Source organism: Mesoplodon bidens (assembly GCF_964165515.1).
Source record: "Mesoplodon bidens genome assembly, chromosome: 8".
In the NCBI taxonomy this organism is placed as follows: domain Eukaryota; kingdom Metazoa; phylum Chordata; class Mammalia; order Artiodactyla; family Ziphiidae; genus Mesoplodon; species Mesoplodon bidens.
Window position 1 is genome coordinate 104,130,598 of NC_138165.1, and position 21,887 is coordinate 104,152,484.

At 42.6% G+C, this 21,887-nt stretch overlaps 1 protein-coding gene across 1 annotated transcript in view; it reads right to left on the reverse strand.

Moving 5' to 3' along the window:
- Positions 1-9,529: 9,529 nt before the first annotated feature.
- DNER (delta/notch like EGF repeat containing) overlaps positions 9,530-21,887 on the reverse strand; it is a gene marked incomplete at both ends in the record, with an annotated part of 323,334 nt that continues 310,976 nt past the window's right edge. The window contains 2 exons of the mRNA XM_081243331.1: positions 9,530-9,641; positions 16,121-16,367. Of these exons, the coding sequence (XP_081099457.1) occupies positions 9,530-9,641; positions 16,121-16,367 (359 nt within the window). The remainder of the gene's footprint in view (positions 9,642-16,120; positions 16,368-21,887) is intronic.

The window sequence follows — 21,887 nt, forward strand, 5'->3', positions numbered from 1 at the left end:
TCTAATCATGGGCTCCCAACACAAATATCCCCAGGGGCCAGGAAAATAATGTAACTAAGTCAAATAGGCAGGTTTTTTTGCATATCAAAACATTACACATAGCCTTCACTTCCACAAGGAACTACGGTCTCATTTTCCTTGAAACACACAGCCCACTTAATATAATGGTCGGTTACCTGCTTTGAAGGCATAGCTACAGAAAAATGTTTATCCATAAAAAGAAAATAAAGCAAAAACTAAACAAACATAGCTGGACAAATAAGATTGTAAGTGGTAACTTACATTCATTTTTAGTACCAGGGAGACAATAGCGAGTGGTGGGGATTGTGTGCATCTATCTTAAAGGGGCAGCTTCATTTCAGTTTCAGTCACTTGCTGCCTTGTGGTAATATGTGTGTGTGTGTGTGTGTGAGAGAGAGAGAGAGAGAGAGAGAGAGAGAGACGGAGACAGACTCTCATTATTTTTAAATTTTGGTTTACACACATAGTATAGGACAAACAAAAACATATCTGTGGATCAAATAACAAGTATGAAAGTCAAGCCATAACCTCTGAAACTGGTCCAACTTCTCAATATCAAAAATGACAAAGCACAGTCCTGGAGAGGTGAAATGGCTCTCCCAGTTCTACCAGCTTGTTAGAGAAAGAGGACAAGACCAAAGGAACTGCAAAGAAATACAGCCAGAACATCTAGATCAAGCTGATCCTGAAGCTCGCATTGCTTCCAGACTACCAGGTATAAGATTTCCTTATGGTTTAAGTTTGTGTGTGTGTGTGTGTGTGTGTGTGTGTTGGGTTGTCTGTCACCTGCAGGCAGAGGCATCTAAACAGTTACATAGATGTTATGACATATGGATAATTTAACTTTTCTGGGAGTTTTTATCAGAAGGTCCTTTCAAGAAGAGACCAGCATTTGGTTGGAAACATACCTGGTGTATATTTGAGATGAAAGGTGAATTCCTAAGGATCTTGAGGATAGGAGCAATTGCTCCACATGAAACAAAGCAAGGGATGAGTTTTCTCATGGCTCTGGAGAGAAAGAAAAGAACAAGAGAGGAAATGGGATCTGCATATAGTGGAAGGCCACTTTCACTTTCACCATGCAATATGACCCTCTTGGCAATGCTCCCTCAAAGCCTTCAATAAAGTCTATAAAATCCCCTCAAAGCATGGTGGCTTGCAAGGGACCAGGATAAATTGGAACAATTGAAAAAATAATATAGCCTATTGACCAGTCCAGGCCCTCAAATAGCCAAGCTAGGTCAACAGATGCAAAGGACAGAGATCTTGCAAAGATTTTATAAATAAATGCTTAAAATCCCTTAGCCAATTCCCATTGGTGCCATATTAATATGGACCCTTGCCTCAAATTGTTAAGACCACAGCACCTTTCTGTTGTTGTTAAATTCACTAGTTTGTTTCATTTTTTTAGATTCCACGTATAAGTTACATCATACAGTATTTGTCTTCCTCCATCTGACTCATTTCACTTAGCATAATACCCTCTGAGTCCATCCATGTTGTTGCAAATAGCATGATTTCATTTTTTATGGCTTAGTATTCCAGTGTGTGTGTATGTGTAAATATATATATCACATATTCTTTATCCATTCACTTGTTGATGGACACTTAGTTTGCTTCTATATCTTGGCAACTGTAAATAATGCTGCAATGAACACCAGGGTGAATGTATCTTTTCAATCAGTGCTTTCATTTTTTTCAGATAAGTACCCAGGAGTGGAATTGCTGGGTCATATGGTAGTTCTATTTTTAGTTTTTGAGAAACCCCCATACTGTTTACCACGGTGTCTGCCCCAATTCACATTCCCACCAACAGCAAACAAGAGGGTTCCCTTTTCTCCACATCCTCGCCAACATTTGTTATGTGTGGTCTTTTTGATGATAGCCATTCTGACAGGTGTGAGGTGATATCTCACTGTGGCTCTGATTTGCATTTCCCTCATGATTAGCAACGTTGAGCATCTTCTCATGTGCCTATTGGCCATTTGTATCTCTTCTTCGGAAAGGAGACCACAGCACCTTAATTATTCCCCCATGTACAGTCTTCCATCCCTCTTTAACCCATTCTTCATTTTGCTATTCAATCAATTCAAACACTTAATAAAGGTTTACTGAAGGTCTGGCGGCACCAGGCAGTGGGGTGGTAAAGCTGAATAAGACAGAGTCATTGCCCTGAAAGAATTCACCATCTCCAGTGAGGATGGAGACACACACATTTACCACACAGGCTCACATACAGGCCTTCAATATGCCAGCACGTGCTGGTTAAGTATGTTACTTCACTTACACCTCAGAAAGCTGCTCTAAAGCTGAGGTCAGCAAACTTTATCTGCAAAAGTCCAGATAGTAAGTATTTTAAGCTTTGCTGTTCAAGATGTAAAATCAAGCATACTGTGTAGATACTTGTATTATATAACAAGAGAGGAAGCAAAGTTGCACAAATTTGTTATTGATTCAAGTCAAAATATAATAAAAATTGAGTACAACTTTTTTTGTAATACATGGCTACTAAAGAGAAGAATGAAATCTTTTTGGAGCAGGGAGCATTTTGCTTCATTGGGGTTCAAAATTAGTGTTTGCTGTCATCAAGTTAACTTCAAATGGTCATCTGTAAAAACCACTCTCCAAGGAACAAACTCTTTGGAGAAGTAGCTGATTCCAGGGCTGAGGCAGGACTTATATAAGATAAGCCTAAAGCACCTTGTCATGCCAGAAAACAAGGAAATACTAACACATACACACAGTTATGGGGAATATCAAAGGGACACAGGAGCCAACTGGAAGAGCTCTCAACGGCCACAGACAACAATTTGAGCATCAAAATAATTAAAGTAGTATTAGATTATGCCCCAAAGTATATAATAAATATCTGTGAGGCCATATTGGTATAAATAACTTATTGAATAAATAAATAAATGAGACAGCAATAGACACATCTGTACAGAAAAATTCTAAATAATTTCTGTAACTACTCTCTGCTTGAGGACGTGGAGCATAACTCCCAACTCCTTAAGTGTGGTTGCACATAGTGACTCAAAGAGCACAGGAGGGAGAAAAAAGAGTTACCTGGCAGTGGAGAAGCCTAAGGAACTCTATCTCAGCCGGGTGGTCAAGTTCACATCAGTGGTGATCAGCCATGCTGATAGTCTGGTACGATGTGATAAAAATGGCACTTTATCTCCATGGTCTTCATCTCCAGAACCTATAGCCCCATTCTGATTATGAAAAGAAACATTAAAAAAATCCCTATAGAGGGTCAGTGTACGAAGTACTTGGCCAGTACCCCTCAAAACTGTCAAAGTCATCAAAAACAAGGAAAGTCTGAGGAATTGTCAGAGCCAAAAGTTGCCTCAGGACACAGAACGACTAAATGCAATGCAGGAATCCTGGGACAGAAAAAGCACACCAGGTAAAAAAATAAGGAAATCTGAATTAAGTATGGACTTTAATAATAATATATATTAACAATGGTTTATGAGTTGTTACAAACATGTTATACTAATGTAGGATGTTGATAATAAGGACAGCTGGGGTGGGGTATGTGAAAACTCCCTGTGATATCTTCACAACTTTCCCATAAATCAAAACCTATTCTAAAATAAAGATCTCATTAAAACATACATACACACAGCCACTCTTAGCTGGAGCACAAGTTGTACAAAAACAAGCTTTGGACATATTTGGCCTTTGGGCCATAGTATACCAACCCCTGCTCTAAATTAGCTACTTTCATTCCTAGTTTGTAGTTGAAGACACTGAGGTTGACAAGGAATTCAAATCTTTTTTTTTTTTTACATCTTTATTGGAGTATAATTGCTTTACAATGGTGTGTTAGTTCCTGCTTTATAACAAAGTGAATCAGTTATACATATACATATGTTCCCATATCTCTTCCCTCTTGCGTCTCCCTCCCTCCCACCGTCCCTATCCCACCCCTCTAGGTGGTCACAAAGCACAGAGCTGATCTCCCTGTGCTATGCGGCTGCTTCCCACTAGCTATCTATTTTACATTTGGTAGTGTATATATGTCCATGCCACTCTCTCGCTTTGTCACAGCTTACCCTTCCCCCTCCCCATGTCCTCAAGTCCTTATCAGAGTTCATTGAACCCTGTTATGAACAATTTCAAAGTCTGTGCCTTTTCTATTTCTAGCATAAGGAGACTCTTCGTTCCCTGCTCAAAGCCATTCATGACTCTTCATGGACTCTAGGAAAATTCTGGACTCTACAGGCTGGTCATCCAGGCTGTCCACACCAGGATGCTCACTGACTTTCCAAGCCCCCTCTCCTCTTTCTTTCCACAGCCCCTGACTCTGATCCCTCCACAGAATGACTGGTAAAACAATTCATCCAGTATTGCCTTATGACTCATTGTGTTATGGGCACATACACAACACAATTTCAAAAGCAGTTGCATTGCTTTGGGCTGCAAGAACTAGAGTTCCCAATTTTAAATGGCTTAAACTGTCCCTTAGAACATTCTGTGATGATGGACATGATCACTGATGGGGCCGCCCTACATGGCAGACACTCAGTGCATGTGGCTACTGAGCGCTTGCAATGCGGCTAGTGCAAGTGAGGAGTGGAAGTTTTTATTTTACTTAACTCTAATCAAAGTTTAAATTTAATTAACCATATACGGCTAGTGGCGCTGACCACCACAGAAATGCAATGCAAATCAAAACTACAATGAGATAGCACCTCACAACTCTTAGGATATCTAGTATCAAAAAGACAAGAATAAAAAATGCTGGCAAAGAAATCCTTATACAAGGGAACCCTTGTATACTGTTGGTGGGAATGTAAACTGATACAACCACTGTGGAAAACAGTATGGAGCTTCCTCAAGAAATTAGAAGTAGAACTACCATATGATCCAGCAAATCCCACTTCGGGGTATATTTCCAAAGGAAACAAAATCACTATCTCGAAAAGATTATCTGTACTCCCATGTTCATTGCAGCATAATTCACGATAGCCAAGTTATGGAAACAACCTAAGTGTCCATCAATAGATGAACAAACAAAGAAGATGTGGAATATTATTGTCTAAAATAGAAGAAAATCCTGTCATTTGCAAAAACATGGATGAGTCTGGAGGGGATTATCTTAAGTGGAACAAGCCAGACAGAGAAAAACAAATGCCTCATGGTATTACTTATATGTGGACTCTTAGAAAAATTCAAACTCAAAGAAACAGAGAGTAGAAAATTGGTTGCCATAGGCTGGTGGGTAGGGAGATGGGGTGGGAATGGAGAGATGCTGGTAAAAGGCTGAACAAACTTTCAGCCATAAGATGAATAAGGTCTGAGGATCTAATGTATGATATGGTGACTATGGTTGATAACACTGCATTGTATAATTGAAATTTGCTAAGAGTAGAACTTAAATGGTCTCACACACACACAGAAAAAAGGTAAATAGGGATGTGTTAATTAACTTGATGCAGGGAATCCTTTCACAATGTATACGTGTATCAAATCATTACATTGTACACTAAATATCTTGCAACTGTATTTGTCAATTACACCTCAATAACGCTGGGAAAAAAATAAAGCACTATCTTAACCACCCCCCCAATAAAAAGCTCAATTTCATCACTAAGCACCAGCTCTCTCTCTTCTCCTCTGACATCCTCAGGATTGCACAGCACCCCTCATGGATGAGGGAGGTGTACAGTCATTTCAAGCCTCTGGTCCTTACATAAAAGCACACAAAAGCAAGAGTAATGGACAACAAGAAGTCTGTACTCTGTCTTCTCTCTCTTATCAGGAAGGAAAGTCATTTTAGGAAGTCCAAGGAGATTTCCTTGAAGGTCCCACTGACCAACACTGAGCCACACGCTCACCCTAAAAGCAAAGGAAGCTGGGGTAGCAGATACCTGGCATTTCCACCCCACGGTGGGTTGAAAGAGGGGTAGAGAAATGGCAGTTGTGGGCGCATCCACAGTGTCTCCCAGGGTGATTGTGAGTGGTTACTTACAATTTCATAATTATTTAATGTACATCATTCTTATGGTTTTTCTGTTTGCCCCAAGAAGTAAACTGTAAAGTCCTTTAACAGTCAAACTGTGACTTAAACTTATTTGCACCTGAAAAGGTTTTCAAGAGTTTTTTTTTTTTTTTTTTTTTTTTAAACCTGACCAACAACATTGTTTGGAAATAGAATCGATTCAGACTCCCAGCCACCCTTCAGTTCTTGGAGAAAATCACAGCCAGGCCAAATGGTTCAAAAACTTATAGTCCCACGAAATGAAGAAGCAGACGGCCATTAGAGTGGGGGCACAGTTGGTGATCCAAGGCCAGCCTGACGTTACTAAGTAGAGACCTGGGTACAAATGTCAAAGGAACCGGCTCTTGGAAATTAAATTTAAACCACTTGGAAATGATTTATCCGTGTATGCCATTTCCTTGCAAGAATAAAGAGCTCTGAAGAAAACCACAAAATGAGTTGGAGACACAGCTGGGCCATTTCTAGAGGGCAAGGATCCCTGTTGTTACATACAGTTGCCCTGTCTTGTGAGAACCCTCACAGTAGAACAGGGCAAATTCCAGCTCGGCTAGTTGTGAGACTATCACCAGTTCAACAAGTCCTGGGTGGTGGTTTACTCTTGCTGATTAAATGCTTTTTTCACAAATACAGCAAAGTAACAACTTAAACAAGATGGCGGAGTGTTTGACACATTCGGAGCTGTGCTCCAGCCTTTCCCGTAACTCCTCCACCATCCTCGGTGCATTAACTGCAGACCACAGATATGAAGCTTATTAACCTCCCTGTGGTATGGTCTGTACCTAAAATAAGAACAAAAGCAACAGCAGTAATAGCTAACCTGCTGAATGCTTAATGCATGCTGGAGGTGGGCTAAGTGATTTACATACATTCTGGTATTTAATTCTCACAATGACCCTCCAAGGGAGGTCCTATCCTTATCCCCATTTTCCAAATTACTGAGGTGTAGGCTCAGAGAGTTACATGTCCAAAGTTGTTAGCAAGTAAATGGTTGAAGCAAGATTCCGATCCACTCTGCTACAAATAAGCTGCTGAATGGCAGTGTTTACCTTTCCTTCATGGGGCTCTTCAAAGTATAATTCTGTACTTGTTTGATTATTAGATGAAGGTCTGGTCCAAAACAAGCTGTGAACCCCAGAACGAGAATCTTTTTGTGAGGTCCTTGTTGCTCACCATCTGCCTAACACAGAACAAGTGCACAGTGAGAGGTATTATTATTGAATGTCCAAATGCATAAGTGAAGGTCTCTAAATGGGTTTGGGGTTTGCCTCAGACTGTCAGAAGGCAGATGAGTCAGCTCTCAGCCTGAATGAGTGGGTTCCATTAAATTGCTTTAAAAAGACAAATTATAACTGATAAAAGACCAATAAAGGGGTATCACGTCTAATGAATTTAGAAATTTGGAAGACTGAAAATTATTTGAGAGGGTGTGATGGAAGCAGCTTCCAAATGAAGGTCCCGGCAGGACTGACATTGCCCTTGGGCGTGTGGAGGAACCAACAGGAAGATGGAGTTTAACTTTCGTGGTTTCCAGGCCGTCTCTTGTGAAGGGAGGTCTCTGTGCGCTGCACAACCAAGTCTTCCCCCAGAAAATGGAAGGCTTGCATGTGTTCCCATGGATGCTCAACCAGCCCCACTCATATTTTGTTCTTACTTCACTTCCTAACACTTAAACAAACTAAAAACATTACCATATTGCACTGTATCATTTAATAATCAGAGTGTGGGTGTATTGCTATGTTGCTTGTAGGATTGGGGACAGATTTCTTTTTTTTTTTTTTTTTTTTTTTTGCGATATGCGGGCCTCTCACTGCCGTGGCCTCTCCCGTTGCGGGGCACAGGCTCCGGAGGCGCAGGCCCAGCGGCCATGGCTCACGGGCCCAGCCGCTCCGCGGCATGTGGGATCTTCCCGGACCGGGGCATGAACCCGTGTCCCCCGCATCGGCAGGCGGACTCTCAACCACTGCGCCACCAGGGAAGCCCAGGGACAGATGTTTTAAGGGAAGAGAAGGAAGGAGAAGCATCTTAAATACTTCTTTTTGCCTAAACCCCTCCCTTGCACCTGGTTTCAGGGCTTCTCTTGGTCTTACCAAACGTTCCCATGTGAAGACAATGTAGGTTTTTTTAAAAAGACTCCGGGACTTTGGGTCAGCATTTGGATGCAAAATGGAATTGAATATAGGGTGGCTGTAAGCTGCCTTCGAGTTTCTAAGGACCTAGGTGCTGTTTGCTAAGGCAATTTCATTTGGCCCCCGTAGGAGAACAACGTATAAGTTCCTTGAAGCTGTAGGTTCTCTGCACATCACGTCTAGAAGTGTTTCTCAATTTCAATGTACCTCAATAGTTCTATGTGCTGCATTTCACCGGCAAATTCTGATGCAAGAGTTGAGATGCGAATTCTTGTTATTTCTTCCACCTTTCATGTTTACAAGACAGTATGGAAGGTTCCCTGACAATTGGGAAGCCAGGAGGGCTCCCAGAAGGCACAGGGAATGGCTCCAGCAGCCATCAATATGTACTCCTTGGAACATACAAAATGTAAAAGACAGTAGGATTGTTTGATAATCAGTATCAAACCCAAACATTTTACATAATTAAAAAAAAGAGACAAGTGCATCCTTGACTTGGTAACATTTATTCAGTATTCTTTGAAATTAGCAAGAATCAGAAGAAGCACATATCAATCAAATACAGCCACAAAAATGTCCTGGATATAAATAAAGATGCACTATGAGAAATACTCACTACTGAAGGAACTGGTACGCTCTTACATCTACTACCCCTTAGCAAGGAACAACTATAAAAACCTGGACTTGTAAAGGAAAATACAGATTCAATTTGATCATAATTTCCCTCACTAGGCCCTGTCATCATGTATGTTTTCAAGGCCTAGCCTGACAAATGTTACGAAAATGACAAAAAGAAACTCAAGCGAATGTTTCCAGTTTCTGCAACGTTCAACAAAACAGTGCAGAAATAAGTTACTTACCCATGCACAGAGTAAGGCAAAGGCTAATTTCATACGGGTTAGGAATAATAAATTTAACTAGTTTCTTTTTCACAGGACAAGCACTTCAGACTTCTTTTTAAGTAATGGGTATACTGTATTATGGTTTGTACTCTACATGTGTTTCCTAACTCTACTCAAAAAGCCAACACTCACACGTCAAATACAAACTTGTCCTCGCTTAGACTTATTCTGTAACAACCGCAGAAAACAATCTGGGTTTCGTAATAATATCTACCATGGGAAGTGCACAGACTAGTCGAAGCATATAGTTTAGAGAGCTGAAACCACATTAAAACGTAGTCTATGGATGTCACAAATTCCATTTTTAAAATATTTTTTTCAAACCAAAAGCTGCAGAAAATTAGTTCTTAAATATTCTACCGGAAACTCTTGAGCAGCTAACGTTTTAAATTTCTTAAGCTTTTCATTTTCTTAAAAATATTTAAATGAATGTAGTAGCCCATCTTTTTGAAAAATAATCCCCCAAAAGATTACAAATCTTTTGTTTTAATCAGTGTGACCAAGGGCTTGTCATCAGGGCTGTAATCCTCATAGGCGATGGGGGTCACATCATACATCGCAGGCCGGGATTTCTTTCCAAACCTGAAATCACAGGGAGGGAGGACTCTGGTTAGAGAACTGTTGGCTCTCAAGTCCTGTTAAAGGTAATTGGTGACAATAACTTATCTTCAAGAATCAAATGGAACTATAAAAATACTCTCAAATATCCTCTCTAGCAAGTACAGAAATTTAAGACTTCTTGATATTAACATTGAATGAGTATAAATATTAGCCTTTGGTGTGGGAGGGCAAAAATTGGATTTCACAGAACGTAGAGTCCAAATTAATAGCGAAGCTTGTAGGTTAAATCTTGGAAGAGCAGTCAGGCGTGACGTCTCCGTGACGTCTCTACAATAGGTTTCCAGAAAACATGTATCGATTTGTCTTCTTCTCAGACCCAGAGCGATTTGGAGAGGCAAGTTTAGTTTACATCCACTCTAGTGCCTGGAATGCAGAGTGGCAGGGTGGGCTTCTCTGGATTGTGCACAGCCTCTCCCCTGGGACTTGCAGGAGGGCTGTGAGGGCTCAGAGGCCACCTGAGGTCCCAAGACAAGGAGAAAGGCAGAGAGAGGAAATGACTTCAAATAACAAGGTGTTAGTCCACAATCTGTGCAGGCACCCTCCATCCGATGGCACCCACCTATCACTCCCCAACGCCTATGTACACACAGGCCATTCTTTCTTCTCTGAGCACAAAACCATTGTCCCAACAGACTTGTGTATATCAAAAACCCCTTGACAGCAGGACTGAAGCGCAGAAGCCAGGAGTGTCAAAAGCCAATTTCAGGACTTCCCGCCAAACCAGTGTTAAAATGGCGATTATTAAAATAGAGCCAATTCAACTTCTGGGTGGTCTCTTCCCTTTCAAGACCTCACCTTCCCTAAAGGCCCCTGGAGTGCAATATGATTTAAACAATCTTCCCCACTAGCCCGCCACCCCTCCTTCCTTTTATAAACAACATTTTTTAACTGTTTCAAGTCCAATGGAACCTATTAAAAAAGAAATTTTAAAAGAATCTCAAATTTTAAAAGGATTGCCAGGATGGCCCCCAAGGACTTCTCCGGGCTTATTGTCCATGGCTTTAATCCCATCTCCCCACCTTTCCTATCTCTTCTTTTTATATCTTGGAAAGTCTGTCTTCTCACATACAGAGATGAGAAGTAGAATCAAGTGGGAAGTGAGAAAACGTTGCCTTCTTCATATGATCTCTTATTTTTAAACATTGATCAATCTTGTATTCCAATTCACTCAAGATTTACTGGCCTTCCGGAGTTGCAAAGGCACAAGTCATGCCAGATAGGCACCAGGCAAAGTGCAAAGATAAAGAGTTAAAGCATTCTGCCACCAAGAAACCACAGCTCTTGTGGCACTATTAAAAAGTCTTCAGTAAAATTATGTCTAACATGTTAGCCTCACTGAAGGTCCGGAGTTGTGTGGGCATAAATATGGATTGGACTCCAGCCTGAGGTCTGTTTATCTAAACTGACTGAGGTCTGCACAATCTGAGAAGAGGAAAAGGGCAACAATATAAAAGCCAATTGGCTCTTAACACTTTCTCCCAAGTCTGAAGATTTCGGAGGCTACTTAAAGGAGCAAGCATTTTGACAACCTATTTCTCATAAAATAGCTAGAGACACCGGCAGCAATACACCACCAATAATATTAATTTAATTAATTTTAAAAATCAGGAAATTCCAGTGTAAAGCTCTCTGTATCCAAACATGGTAGCCATGGGACGGTTTCCTGCAGGAACTCCAATGGGAGTGTCGTCGAATCCTATGCAGCCTATGAATCAATTGGTTGGCCAGCAGGAAAAATCCAAGCAACGTAATGAGTTGAATACAGGTTTACAATACCCATTTTATTTTTTGTATGATTCCAGTTTGAAGAATAATCTGTTTCCTCCAAATCTAGAAAGTTAAATGCCTCCATGTTACGCAATCCATCCACAAGCTGTAGTTCAAAGGGCTGTGATTTTACATTGCTGTAAAATGTAAATGTACCTCGTGCAGCTGGATATTGACAAGGCAGGTTTGAGGATGAGCGGTCCAGATCCACTGAGCATAACAAAGCAAGAGCTGAAGGCATTCAAGAGCTGCCACGTGTCCACTGTACACACACATAGTCAACTGAAGGACAACAAGCATTGCTTTGTGTCTGCATGGGAAACTCAGCCTGGATCGCAAAGTGTAACACTGGTACAAGGGTACCTGGTGAAAGTACGACTAACACCCCCAGCACAATTAGAGCTGGATTCCCTGCACTATGACCTAACCAGCTCCTGAGAAGCCTCCAAATTCCTTAGGTGAGACACAGAAATCCCCACCCAAAGTGCAGCATCTACTATATGGAAGCTAAGATGTAAAATGACGTTAAGACTCTCCTTCAATCTCCCACACCTATCAGAGTAGTGATCTCAGAGTTAGTGCAAAACAAATGTGCATTCATACTTAAATTTCCAACGCTAACAGCTTTTTATATTTCCTTAGTGTCTCAGAATTGGGTGGATGTTAAGGAATAAGCTAATACCTATAGAATTCCATTTTAAACTCTCAGGCATAAACCAATGTCAGAGCTTGCCTATGTTATGGCAGGAGTTTTTATGCAACTGTTCTTTTTTTAAACAATGCACTGTTTTTCCTTAGCCTAAAGGGACATCTTAATTGCTTAAAAAAAAAATTGGAAGCTAGAGAAAATTAAAATGTAGACCTTGGATTAGCAAACTATAGTCTGCAAGCTAGTAATAGCCTGTTGCTTGTTTTTTAAATACAATTTTATTGGAACACAGTTTGTGCCCATTCATAATGCCTCTGGTGCTTTCGCACGACAAAGGCAGAGCTGGTCACAAAGACCCAGAGGCCATATGGCCCACAAAGTCTAAAATGTTTCACAGGCCGTGGATGAAGACTATAAGGGTCACCCACAGTCTCTCTGCAAAGGACTTAGCATCGTGTCTGGCTGTGTTAACCATCGTAGAAGCACTAACAGCAGTTGTGCAGCCGTGGTATTGATGTCACTGACAGCTCAAACATCATAGTTGGTGACCAGTCTTGTGCGCCTTATTTTACTAAAGAAACAAAAGAAACTGAAACCAGTTATGAGGGAGGTCAAAGTATGTACATTCTTCTAGTTCATATTCCCCTGGAAGTCAACAGCTAAACAATACCTCGAAGAACGGCAGGTGGATGTGAGCTTTTAAAAGGCCCACATCAGGAGATGCTGTTTGAGAAAAAGCGACTTTGTCCTTTCCCAGCTCTCTGTTTGTTTGTTTGTTTTCTGTGATGGGGCACTTATAGCTGGTAGAGCAGTAAGCAATCAGCAAGCGAAGTGTGACCTCAGATGCAGAACTCAGAGAGCTGTGGCTTCACTCCTGCCAGTCTATCACAAAGTCTTTCCAGCCTGGGTGTAAGCAAAGCGGCTGTGGAACAGATTACTCGTAGGAAAGGAGGGGGCTCCTTCTCAACCCAGCACCAGCCGACTGCTGACGTCAGAATCACCAGACACTTCCTGGGTCACTAGGGAATGTCACAGATGACCCAGTCAGGATTCATCCTGTGCAGCTGCTCAGCTGCAGTCATTCTGATCCAATGTCACCTCCAGGCTAGTGGCAGGGAGACAGGCCATGAAATGTATGCTACCTATAGGCTGATGCTCAAAGCTAGGAAGAGGGGAATTGCAAAAGGACTCAGTTTTTGTCAATGCCTTTCCAGGGTCTCCAGGAAAAGGGGCAAAAGGGCCAACCAGCCAGACATCCAGCCAGGGCCTCTGGAGAACCATGTTGTGGAAGCCACAGGTCATAGCTGAATAAACATTTAGACAGGAATGTTCTCAGATATTTGGGAAGGCACTGTATTAACATCAATGGTTTTATCTGCAGTCACTGGTGCACGCAGGAGCTTGTTGGTTAGGAATTCTGCATAAATATTTTTGATAAAAATCAGTACCGAATAAGAACCAGGTTTGTAATTGCTTTCAAATTTATTCTTTCCTTCCCAAAGTATTCAGTTAAGTATATTTTCAGTGGGCTATATAAGCAGGAAGCCCAGAAGAACCTATCTTAACTTATTCCAGGGCTGAGATAAAATACTCTTCTTCCTCTTGAATGCAAAAGGACCTTAGTCAGAGATTCCTCCAGGGTAGGGGAGTGTGGAGGGAATTTGATTTCTTGGGTCTCCCAATACATCCCCGTATAGAGCTATGGATTCTGCTCTTTTCTGGTGAATTAAGCCCCTTCAGGAAGACGTCTGAGAAACAAATGAATTTGTCTACTCTCCTTTTCTCTTTACATCCTCTACCTCTCATCCAATGATTTCAAGACACTCCAAATACTCCTGCAGGCTGGTACCACTTACAAAGCTGGTGCCCTGGGATGAATCTACTTCTCAGGCAGGTCAAGACATCCTATGCCAACCCCTCACTGAGATCATCCATTCATTTCAGACGTCAAGTTTTAGTGAGGTCTACCATGTGCCAGGACCCACTGGAGATACAGTAATAAAACTCACTGCTCTTTACTCAAGAGGAAAGAGTCAAATAAACAATTAAGAAGAGATTGCAGAGATTCACCTCAATGTTTCCTGGAAGCTGTGTTGCTGAGTTGTTGACTCTTAAACAAAGGCTCCCACTACGAGGCTGATCTTTAGGGCTTGACCTGGAAGAGGGTTAACTCTCTCTTCTCCCCCAAAGTTACAGAAGTAAGGCTAGTGCAGCTCCCACAAAGAAGCTGCCCTGGGCTTTGGGGCAGATGCTCTATATCTCCCAACTTCTCTCATCCACTGGCTCCTCTCCTTGGAAGGCAGGTTCTGGTTTTTGTTTCCCCTGGACTCACTCTAAGACCTGAGTCTTAGGTTTGCAGGTTTCCTCTGGAAGAAAACTAACTTTCTGAACCTCTGAGCTTCTATGCCATTCAGACAGAATTTGGATCTGCTTGTGTCTTGAACAATATCAATCACGACGTCCCAACAAAGATTATGCAGGTAATAGTTCCCTGGAGGCTCAATCTTAAGACACCAGGCTCAGCCCACTTTTTGCTACAGCACACTCACTTTCTGAACTGTGTGCTTTAGACTGTTCTACCAATTGAAGGAAAAGATGATGCTTTTAATACACAATATCACTATTATTTTTTTAGTAAATACTCCTTGCAAAACTCAACAAAATTAGATTAACTGATTTTTTCCATGTTGTAATAGATTTGGAGAAGTAAATGTGGTCTTATCTGTTTATAAAATCTTTTAATATTTGTAATTTAATTTGATTGTCATAACTCTTTAAGGAGGTAGTTCTCCCTTCCCACAGTTGAGGGAACTGTATTTGTGGAAGGTTAAATCACCGGTTTAAAATACAGTCAGGGATTTCCCTGGTGGCGCAGTGGTTAAGAATCCACCTGCCAGTGCAGGGGACATGGGTTCGAGCCCTGGTCCGGGAAGATCCCACATGCCGCAGAGCAACTAAGCCCATGTGCCACAACTACTAAGCCTGCTCTCTAGAGCCCGCGAGTCACAACTACTGAGCCCATGTGCCACAACTACTGAAGCCCTTGAGCCTGGAGCCTGTGGTCCGCAACAAGAGAAGCCAACACAATGAGAAGTCTGTGCACCGCAACAAAGAGTAGGCCCTGCTTGCCGCACTAGAGAAAGCCCACACACAGCAACGAAGACCCAAAGCAGCCAAAGATAAATAACTCAATAATTTAATTAATTAAAATAAAATACAGTCAGGTAATGGAGCAGTTGGGCTTAACGATGTCGCTCCAACACCCAGACTCACGCTCTTTCTATGATACCACACTAATTCCTGTCTCTACAGGAGCCTTTCTTCCAGGAGAGGACACTATTTTATACAATACGAACTCTAACAGCCGAATGATCATCATTTGACTTTTTAAAATAAGTCCTTAAATCAAATGGGTAATTTATACTCACTTTGACTGTTAGAAGAACAACACAGCTAAACACATCCCCCCCAAAAAATCATCAAAAACTGTTTCACAACTCCTAGACATTGTTGTCTAGGTAGTAATGTAGTGATAAAGAAGTGAACATGTATAAGAGACCATATCAAAAAGCAAGTTATGATGACATGGAGAAATAGAGGGAGTTTGGATTCTTGAAGGTATTGTTAAGTCATGAAATGAAGCAACTCTAGCAGTATTATATTTTTGACTTCTTATGGGAGATGCAGTCATTTCAGCATAATAAGACATGAAACAAAAAATAAATTGAGATCATAAACTATAAAAAAAATGTTTCACACACAGTGATGAAGAGTCAGATATTTATAACAGAGATAAACACAAAATGAATGAATGTATTCAATGAAAACAGAAAGCCAGCAGCAAATTAAAGGGGTTTGCTTATGAAACAGCCTAATTATCCGGTCCCCCAACACTACCTTGAACTTACGTTTTATTCTTTGAAACCCTCCTTGGGGATGTCAAGTCCTGTTCATAATATAACCCTGATACTGAGAATGCGCATGTGAAAGCAGCACCTCCCTCCCGCCTCCTCCCGCCGCCCACCTGGCATGCCGGATGGAGGCGATGGCATTGCTGAACTCGCTGTCGATGCTGCGGCAGTTGTAGAACTCCTCGTAGGCCGGCCTGGAAGAGCCCTGGTACTCGATGCGGCTGATGCGGCAAATCCCCACAATCAGGATGATGAGCATCAGGATGAAGGCGACACAGAGGGCACCGATGATGATGTAGAGGGAGTGCCGGGGCATGTTGGTGAGACTCTCCGCCATGTGCCCGGACTTCCACTGGATGTCTGAAGGCAGATAGAAGCAAACGGCTGCGGATGAGTTGTGGCCTTTTGAATGGGGAGGACTTTCCTGTCCTCACATCAGGAACCTAAAATATAAGGGCTGTCCAAGCTGGGAAGAATTGTTTTCTATGGATAATCCAGACCAAAGGCCTTACTATATACGGACCTCTTACAAATCATTAAGAAAAAACAGGAACATGCCATAGAAAAATGCGCAAAGAATATAAAAATGAATTCACCAAGGAAATACAAGTAGAAAATTGTTTAGCTTCATAATTATTTTTTAAAATGCAATTCCTATATCAGTTCCTAAATATTATTTTTAAATTTTGATAACCACAGTTGACAGGGGTACAGAAATGGGGACTGTGTGAATGGACACACAACCCCTGTGCAGACTGCATGGAGTTTCCTTTGACCCAGAAATTTCAATGTTCAGAATTTATGCTGAGGAAATGGTCCTATAAATGCATAAAGCCCTGGGGGCAAGGATGTTCATCTCAGCAGCACAATTTTTAAATGTTAGATTATCAACTATCACACATTTAGAAAAAAGTTCAGAAGATAGCACAGACACCCATGTACTCACCACTCAAAGTTAATAAATGTTCCTATTTGACCTTCTCTGTTTTATATGTTTAAAGGTCTTTTTTAAAAGAAATAACACATTATAGATATAGCTGGAGTCTCTCAACCCCATATTCTCTCTCTACCCCACCAACAGACAACACAATTCGTAAAAATGGAAAAATGGGAAACAACCTAAATATTCAACTCTTAGTGAGACGGAGAGATATTCACCAAATAGCAAAAGAATTAAAAAAAAAAAAAAGGGTTACTGAACAGAACCTAGTTGTAGAGTACAATCACATATGAGCTTCCAACGTCTACCTTACTGAAAAGCTCAGGATGGAGTGATACCAATGATGAACATTTGTTGTTTTCTTACTACGCTAAGCTTTTTGAAAACACCTCATTTAATCATCACAACCCCCGGAAGATATATTATTCCTTCTCCCCACTTTACAGACAATGTCTAGGAAGCTGATGTCACTTCCCGGGTGAGCATGTTGGCAAGTTTGGGTCCAAGTTCTTAGCCTCTGCCTCACACGGCAGTGTGCTAACGACAGTGATCTCTGAAAAGCAGGCCTGCATGGGATTTTTATTTCCTTCTTTACACACCTCAGTCTTTTCCAACTTAAAAAAAAAAAAGAGAGAAGAATGCAGTCTGTTTGTAATAATTAAAAAGTAAGCAATAAGTCATTTGAAGAAAACACCCATGGGATTATCTTCCAGCATAACTAGCAGAAGGGGTGTGAGCCTTGGGATCACACCAACCTTGCTTTCAATCCCAGCTGCAAGGTTTACTTGACCTCCCTGAGCCTCAATTTCTTCCGTTATAAGATGATAATTGCAACATATACCCTATAAGCTTGCTGGGAGCGTTAAGTTCGAAAACATGTAAAGAAAAGTAAGAAAGTCCACTGCTGGGCCCATGGTGGGTGGTCCCTAAGGAGGAGCAGCTGCAGTGGTGGAAGAGGGAAGGATACAGAGGAGGAGGATCCTATCCTCTGAGGCACGCACTCTGAGCTGAGGATTATCAGGCATTGCCCTGTGCCCATTCAAAAAACACCAACCTGGATGGGCAGGAAAAAAGTGGATGGATGGACATAATTGCTGTATCTGGCACAGGTCAAGAGTGTCTAATTATGTCCTGTTTACAGACCTGAATACGAATGGAATGGTTCAGATAATGTGACCAGGATTTGAAAGGAAGCTGTGAAGATTAAAAAGGGCTAGATAAGATCAAAGAGAAACTGAACTTGGGAAAGAGGATGCATTCTCTACTTCACTCACACCGCCACCTCCACCACCATCACCTCCAGGCCATGATTTCCACCTTAGGACTCTGGGTGCTTGGAAATGGGATTCAAGGGTGGGTGGGAATGGGCCTGTCTTCCTGTGAAATCCTCAGGCCCCTTTCCACTTTAGGTGAGAGTATTTGTCACCTCTGGGTCCTCATACTCTCATCTTAGCGACATCTTCAGTGACACTGGAGTCTCAGAATCAGCTATTCTTTCCCTTGACAAGTTACGATCTGCACAAGAGCACAGGTAAACACCCAAACAAGGATCCGAGTGTGCAGACCTTTTTCCTAGAAGCCTAATGGAAAACTGACCCATGCCCTGAGCCTGGCTGGTTCCTGAGAGTTTGAGAAGAACGGGATGAATGAAGTGACTTCTGAGTGTGTGTCCAGATCTTCTGGCTCCTGAGTTTTACACCAAGGGCCTCGAAGTCTGGTTTTGCCACTCGAGCCTGCCTTCCTGATCACAAAGCCCATGCAGCCAACGCACACACAGGCAGATGGAACGACATAAATCACTGCAAATAAATGGTCACAATGGAAGAGAGGGGTTCTTTTGTGAAACCAAGACTCAGTCCTGGATTGGCAGCCTTTTCATCTGGCAGTAACCTGGTGCACATGGAGAGAGGCAAGTCATCTTTCTGGCTGAAAGAGAAGCATGACTCACTTGATTTCCAAGTATTTCAACATTCTCTGAAAAATTCAGTTGTAGGCTGGAGTCCAGCACTCACAGGGTGTGCTATAACACTCACTGAGCATCGTCACGAGGGCAGCCAATACTGTTTCTACTCCAGCTCGGTGGAGCACTCAGATCTGATCACTGTGGCAGCCACACAAGTTCTTGATGAGTTCCTATGGTCAATGCACACCTTCGTGTAAATAGCTTACACATCACACTGATTGTGTATACACAGCCAGTGCACAACCGCACACGGCCACTGAAGCAGAAAAACAACTGTACTAGGTTACGTGCTCGGCACACTGCCCCAGGCCTAATAAGCTGCCTAAATCGCTTGCATTTCTGACCATCTGCTCTATTTCCCCAAACTCTGAATTCCAAGCTGTTTGGACTTTTGGGAAAACTTTCTCAAAATTTCTCCTGAACTTCTGTTTCTCCTCCCTGCCCGTCCTTTGCTTTCTCCATCCTATTGTCATCTAAAACTTGTCTGATAAGTGAATGTGGCTGCTTTGCACGCTAGGTGGATTCGTAGGCAAGCTGGATCTGAATAAATCCAACATTTGGTCTGCCAGGCAGCAAATGTATCTGCAGCAGGTGGCTGCAGCTGCCGCCTCCCGGTCCATAAGTCATCGCTCTGCCGCATACGGGGGGTCCCAGTGCATGAATCATTTACTATAGTGGCTGTGGCAGGGCTCGGGGAAAAATCGTGCACCAGAGCACGCTGGAAGGGATGACCTCACCAGCCCCGGCAGGTGCATGACCAGGAACGCATGCACACCAACTGTTCAGGAAAAATGTCGCACTTCTGGGTCTCAGGGAGCATTTGCATTTTGGTTTAAACTCAATCTGTTTGAGGTTTTGTATCTTCTAAAGTGCTTTCGCCTTTAACATTTCCATCGGTACGAAAATAGGAGCTATGTAGGGGCTGGACTCGGAGCCTCTGCTCAAGGTAAAGCAGGCAGTCAGCGGCCAAGCTGAGGATAAAACGAGACCCACCGACCACCTCTGCTCCACCTAAAAGAGACCTCATTCGATAGACAAATTTAATTCTAAAATACATTTCCCATATCTGTTTTTTCATTTACCCAGGTGAATCTAGCTAGACTAATTTGTCCACCTACTTTTAAAGTCTTTTTCAGACTTAAAAAGAATCTGAAAGTAAAGGAATGAAAGTCTGTTTGGAGTAGATGTCACTTAGCTAGATAATTTTTGAACCATCTGTGGCCTAGAATAACTGAGGTGGGATTTCAAATTTCTTTATGTTTTCTGTAGCTAAAAGTCAGGTGGACAATCAAAACAGTCAGTGAGACTGAAAAAAGTTAACATTCTCATTAATCTTCAGAAGATGCAGAACCGGGGGGAATGGAAGGCACAGCTCGCCTCCCTCCTAGCGATCCCATCACTGAACCGGTATCAATAAGCACCTACTATACGCCGAGCATTGTGCTGAGTGCCTGGGGTAAGAAGCAAGGGAAGACTGAGAGGAAAGTGGGCTAAGCTTCTTGGCTAAGTCCAAGTGTGCTAAGCCATGAGGGACCAGAGCGGCACTGCTTCGAGAGGGGACAAGGGAATCGTCATCTAACTGGGGAATCAGGAGAGCTTTTGCGATGGGGGTCCACAGCAAGCGTGGCTCTAAGGGTGAGTGCATAGTCACCAGGGATGGAGAACAGCAAAGGGAAGGCTGTCCCAGGCAAAGACCTGGGAGGAGGTGGAAAGCAGAGTGAGGAGCTGGAAGGAGGACAGGGTGGCCGCACAAGGCAGCGAGGCAGAGACTGTCTGAGTGAAGACGGGGCACCTCCCCACAGTGTAGGGGCAGCCCTCCCAGTCCCATAGGCAAGAGTGTGGCCTTTGCTCTTTAGTCATTAATGTTTTTGTTTGTTTGTTTGTTTTTGCAGTACACGGGCCTCTCACTGTTGTGGCCTCTCCCGCTGCGGAGCACAGGCTCCGGACACACAGGCTCAGCGGCCATGGCTCACGGGCCCAGCCACTCCACGGCATGTGGGATCTACCCGGACCGGGGCACAAACCCGTGTCCCCTGCATCGGCAGGCGGACTCTCAACCACTGCGCCACCAGGGAAGCCCCACTGATGTACTTTAATAGCAACTTGGTGTGGGCAAGGATGGAAACAGTGGTTGCAGGGAGGGTCTGAGGGTTCAGATTTGCACTTTGAAAAGATGCCTCTGCCATTTATGACCACATAGATGAACTGGAGGACATTCTGCTGAGTGAAATAGACCAGACACAGAAAGATACATATTGCATGATGTCACTTATATGTGCAACATATAGGAAAAAAAAAAACCCAGAGAGTAGAATGGTGGCTACCAGAGGCTGGGGAGGGGGGCGGGTGATGGAAGGGAGGGAGGGAGGGAGGGAAGGTGGCTGGGGGAGATGGGGTGGAAGCATGGGCAGTCACTGTTGAATGGGTGTAGAGTTTGTCTTGCAAGATGAAAAGAATTCTGAGGAAAGATGGTGGTGATGGTTGCAATATAAATATAAATGTACTTACAATATTGTATACAAGATAAATGTACTTAACACTTAAAAATGGTTAAGATAGTTATGTGTATTTTACCACAATGAAAAAAATTTTCAAATAATGAAAAGGTTAAATACTTTTGGAAAACTAAAAAGAAAGAAAGGAAGCAAAAAGAAAAGAAAGGTTGCTTCTGGCTGTATATGAAGAAAGGGTTTGAGGGGCTAGGGTGGAAGCCAGGTCAGAGGCTACTGCGGCATCTGGCGGAGCTGGTGGTGGCTTGGCCTGGGTGAGCGGGGTGGAGACAGAGAGGTGAAGGAATGTGGGTGTGAGTTAGGGGTGGAATTCACCAGACTGTGCAGCTTGTAGAGGCCAGTGAGGAGAGACAAAGGTAGTGTCAAATTTCTTGGCCTTTGGCTTGTATCCCTGGATGGATGAAGTGCTGGAGGCAAGCAGGGGACATGGCAAGACAACCAGGTTTGAGTGGAAGCTCATGAGTTTT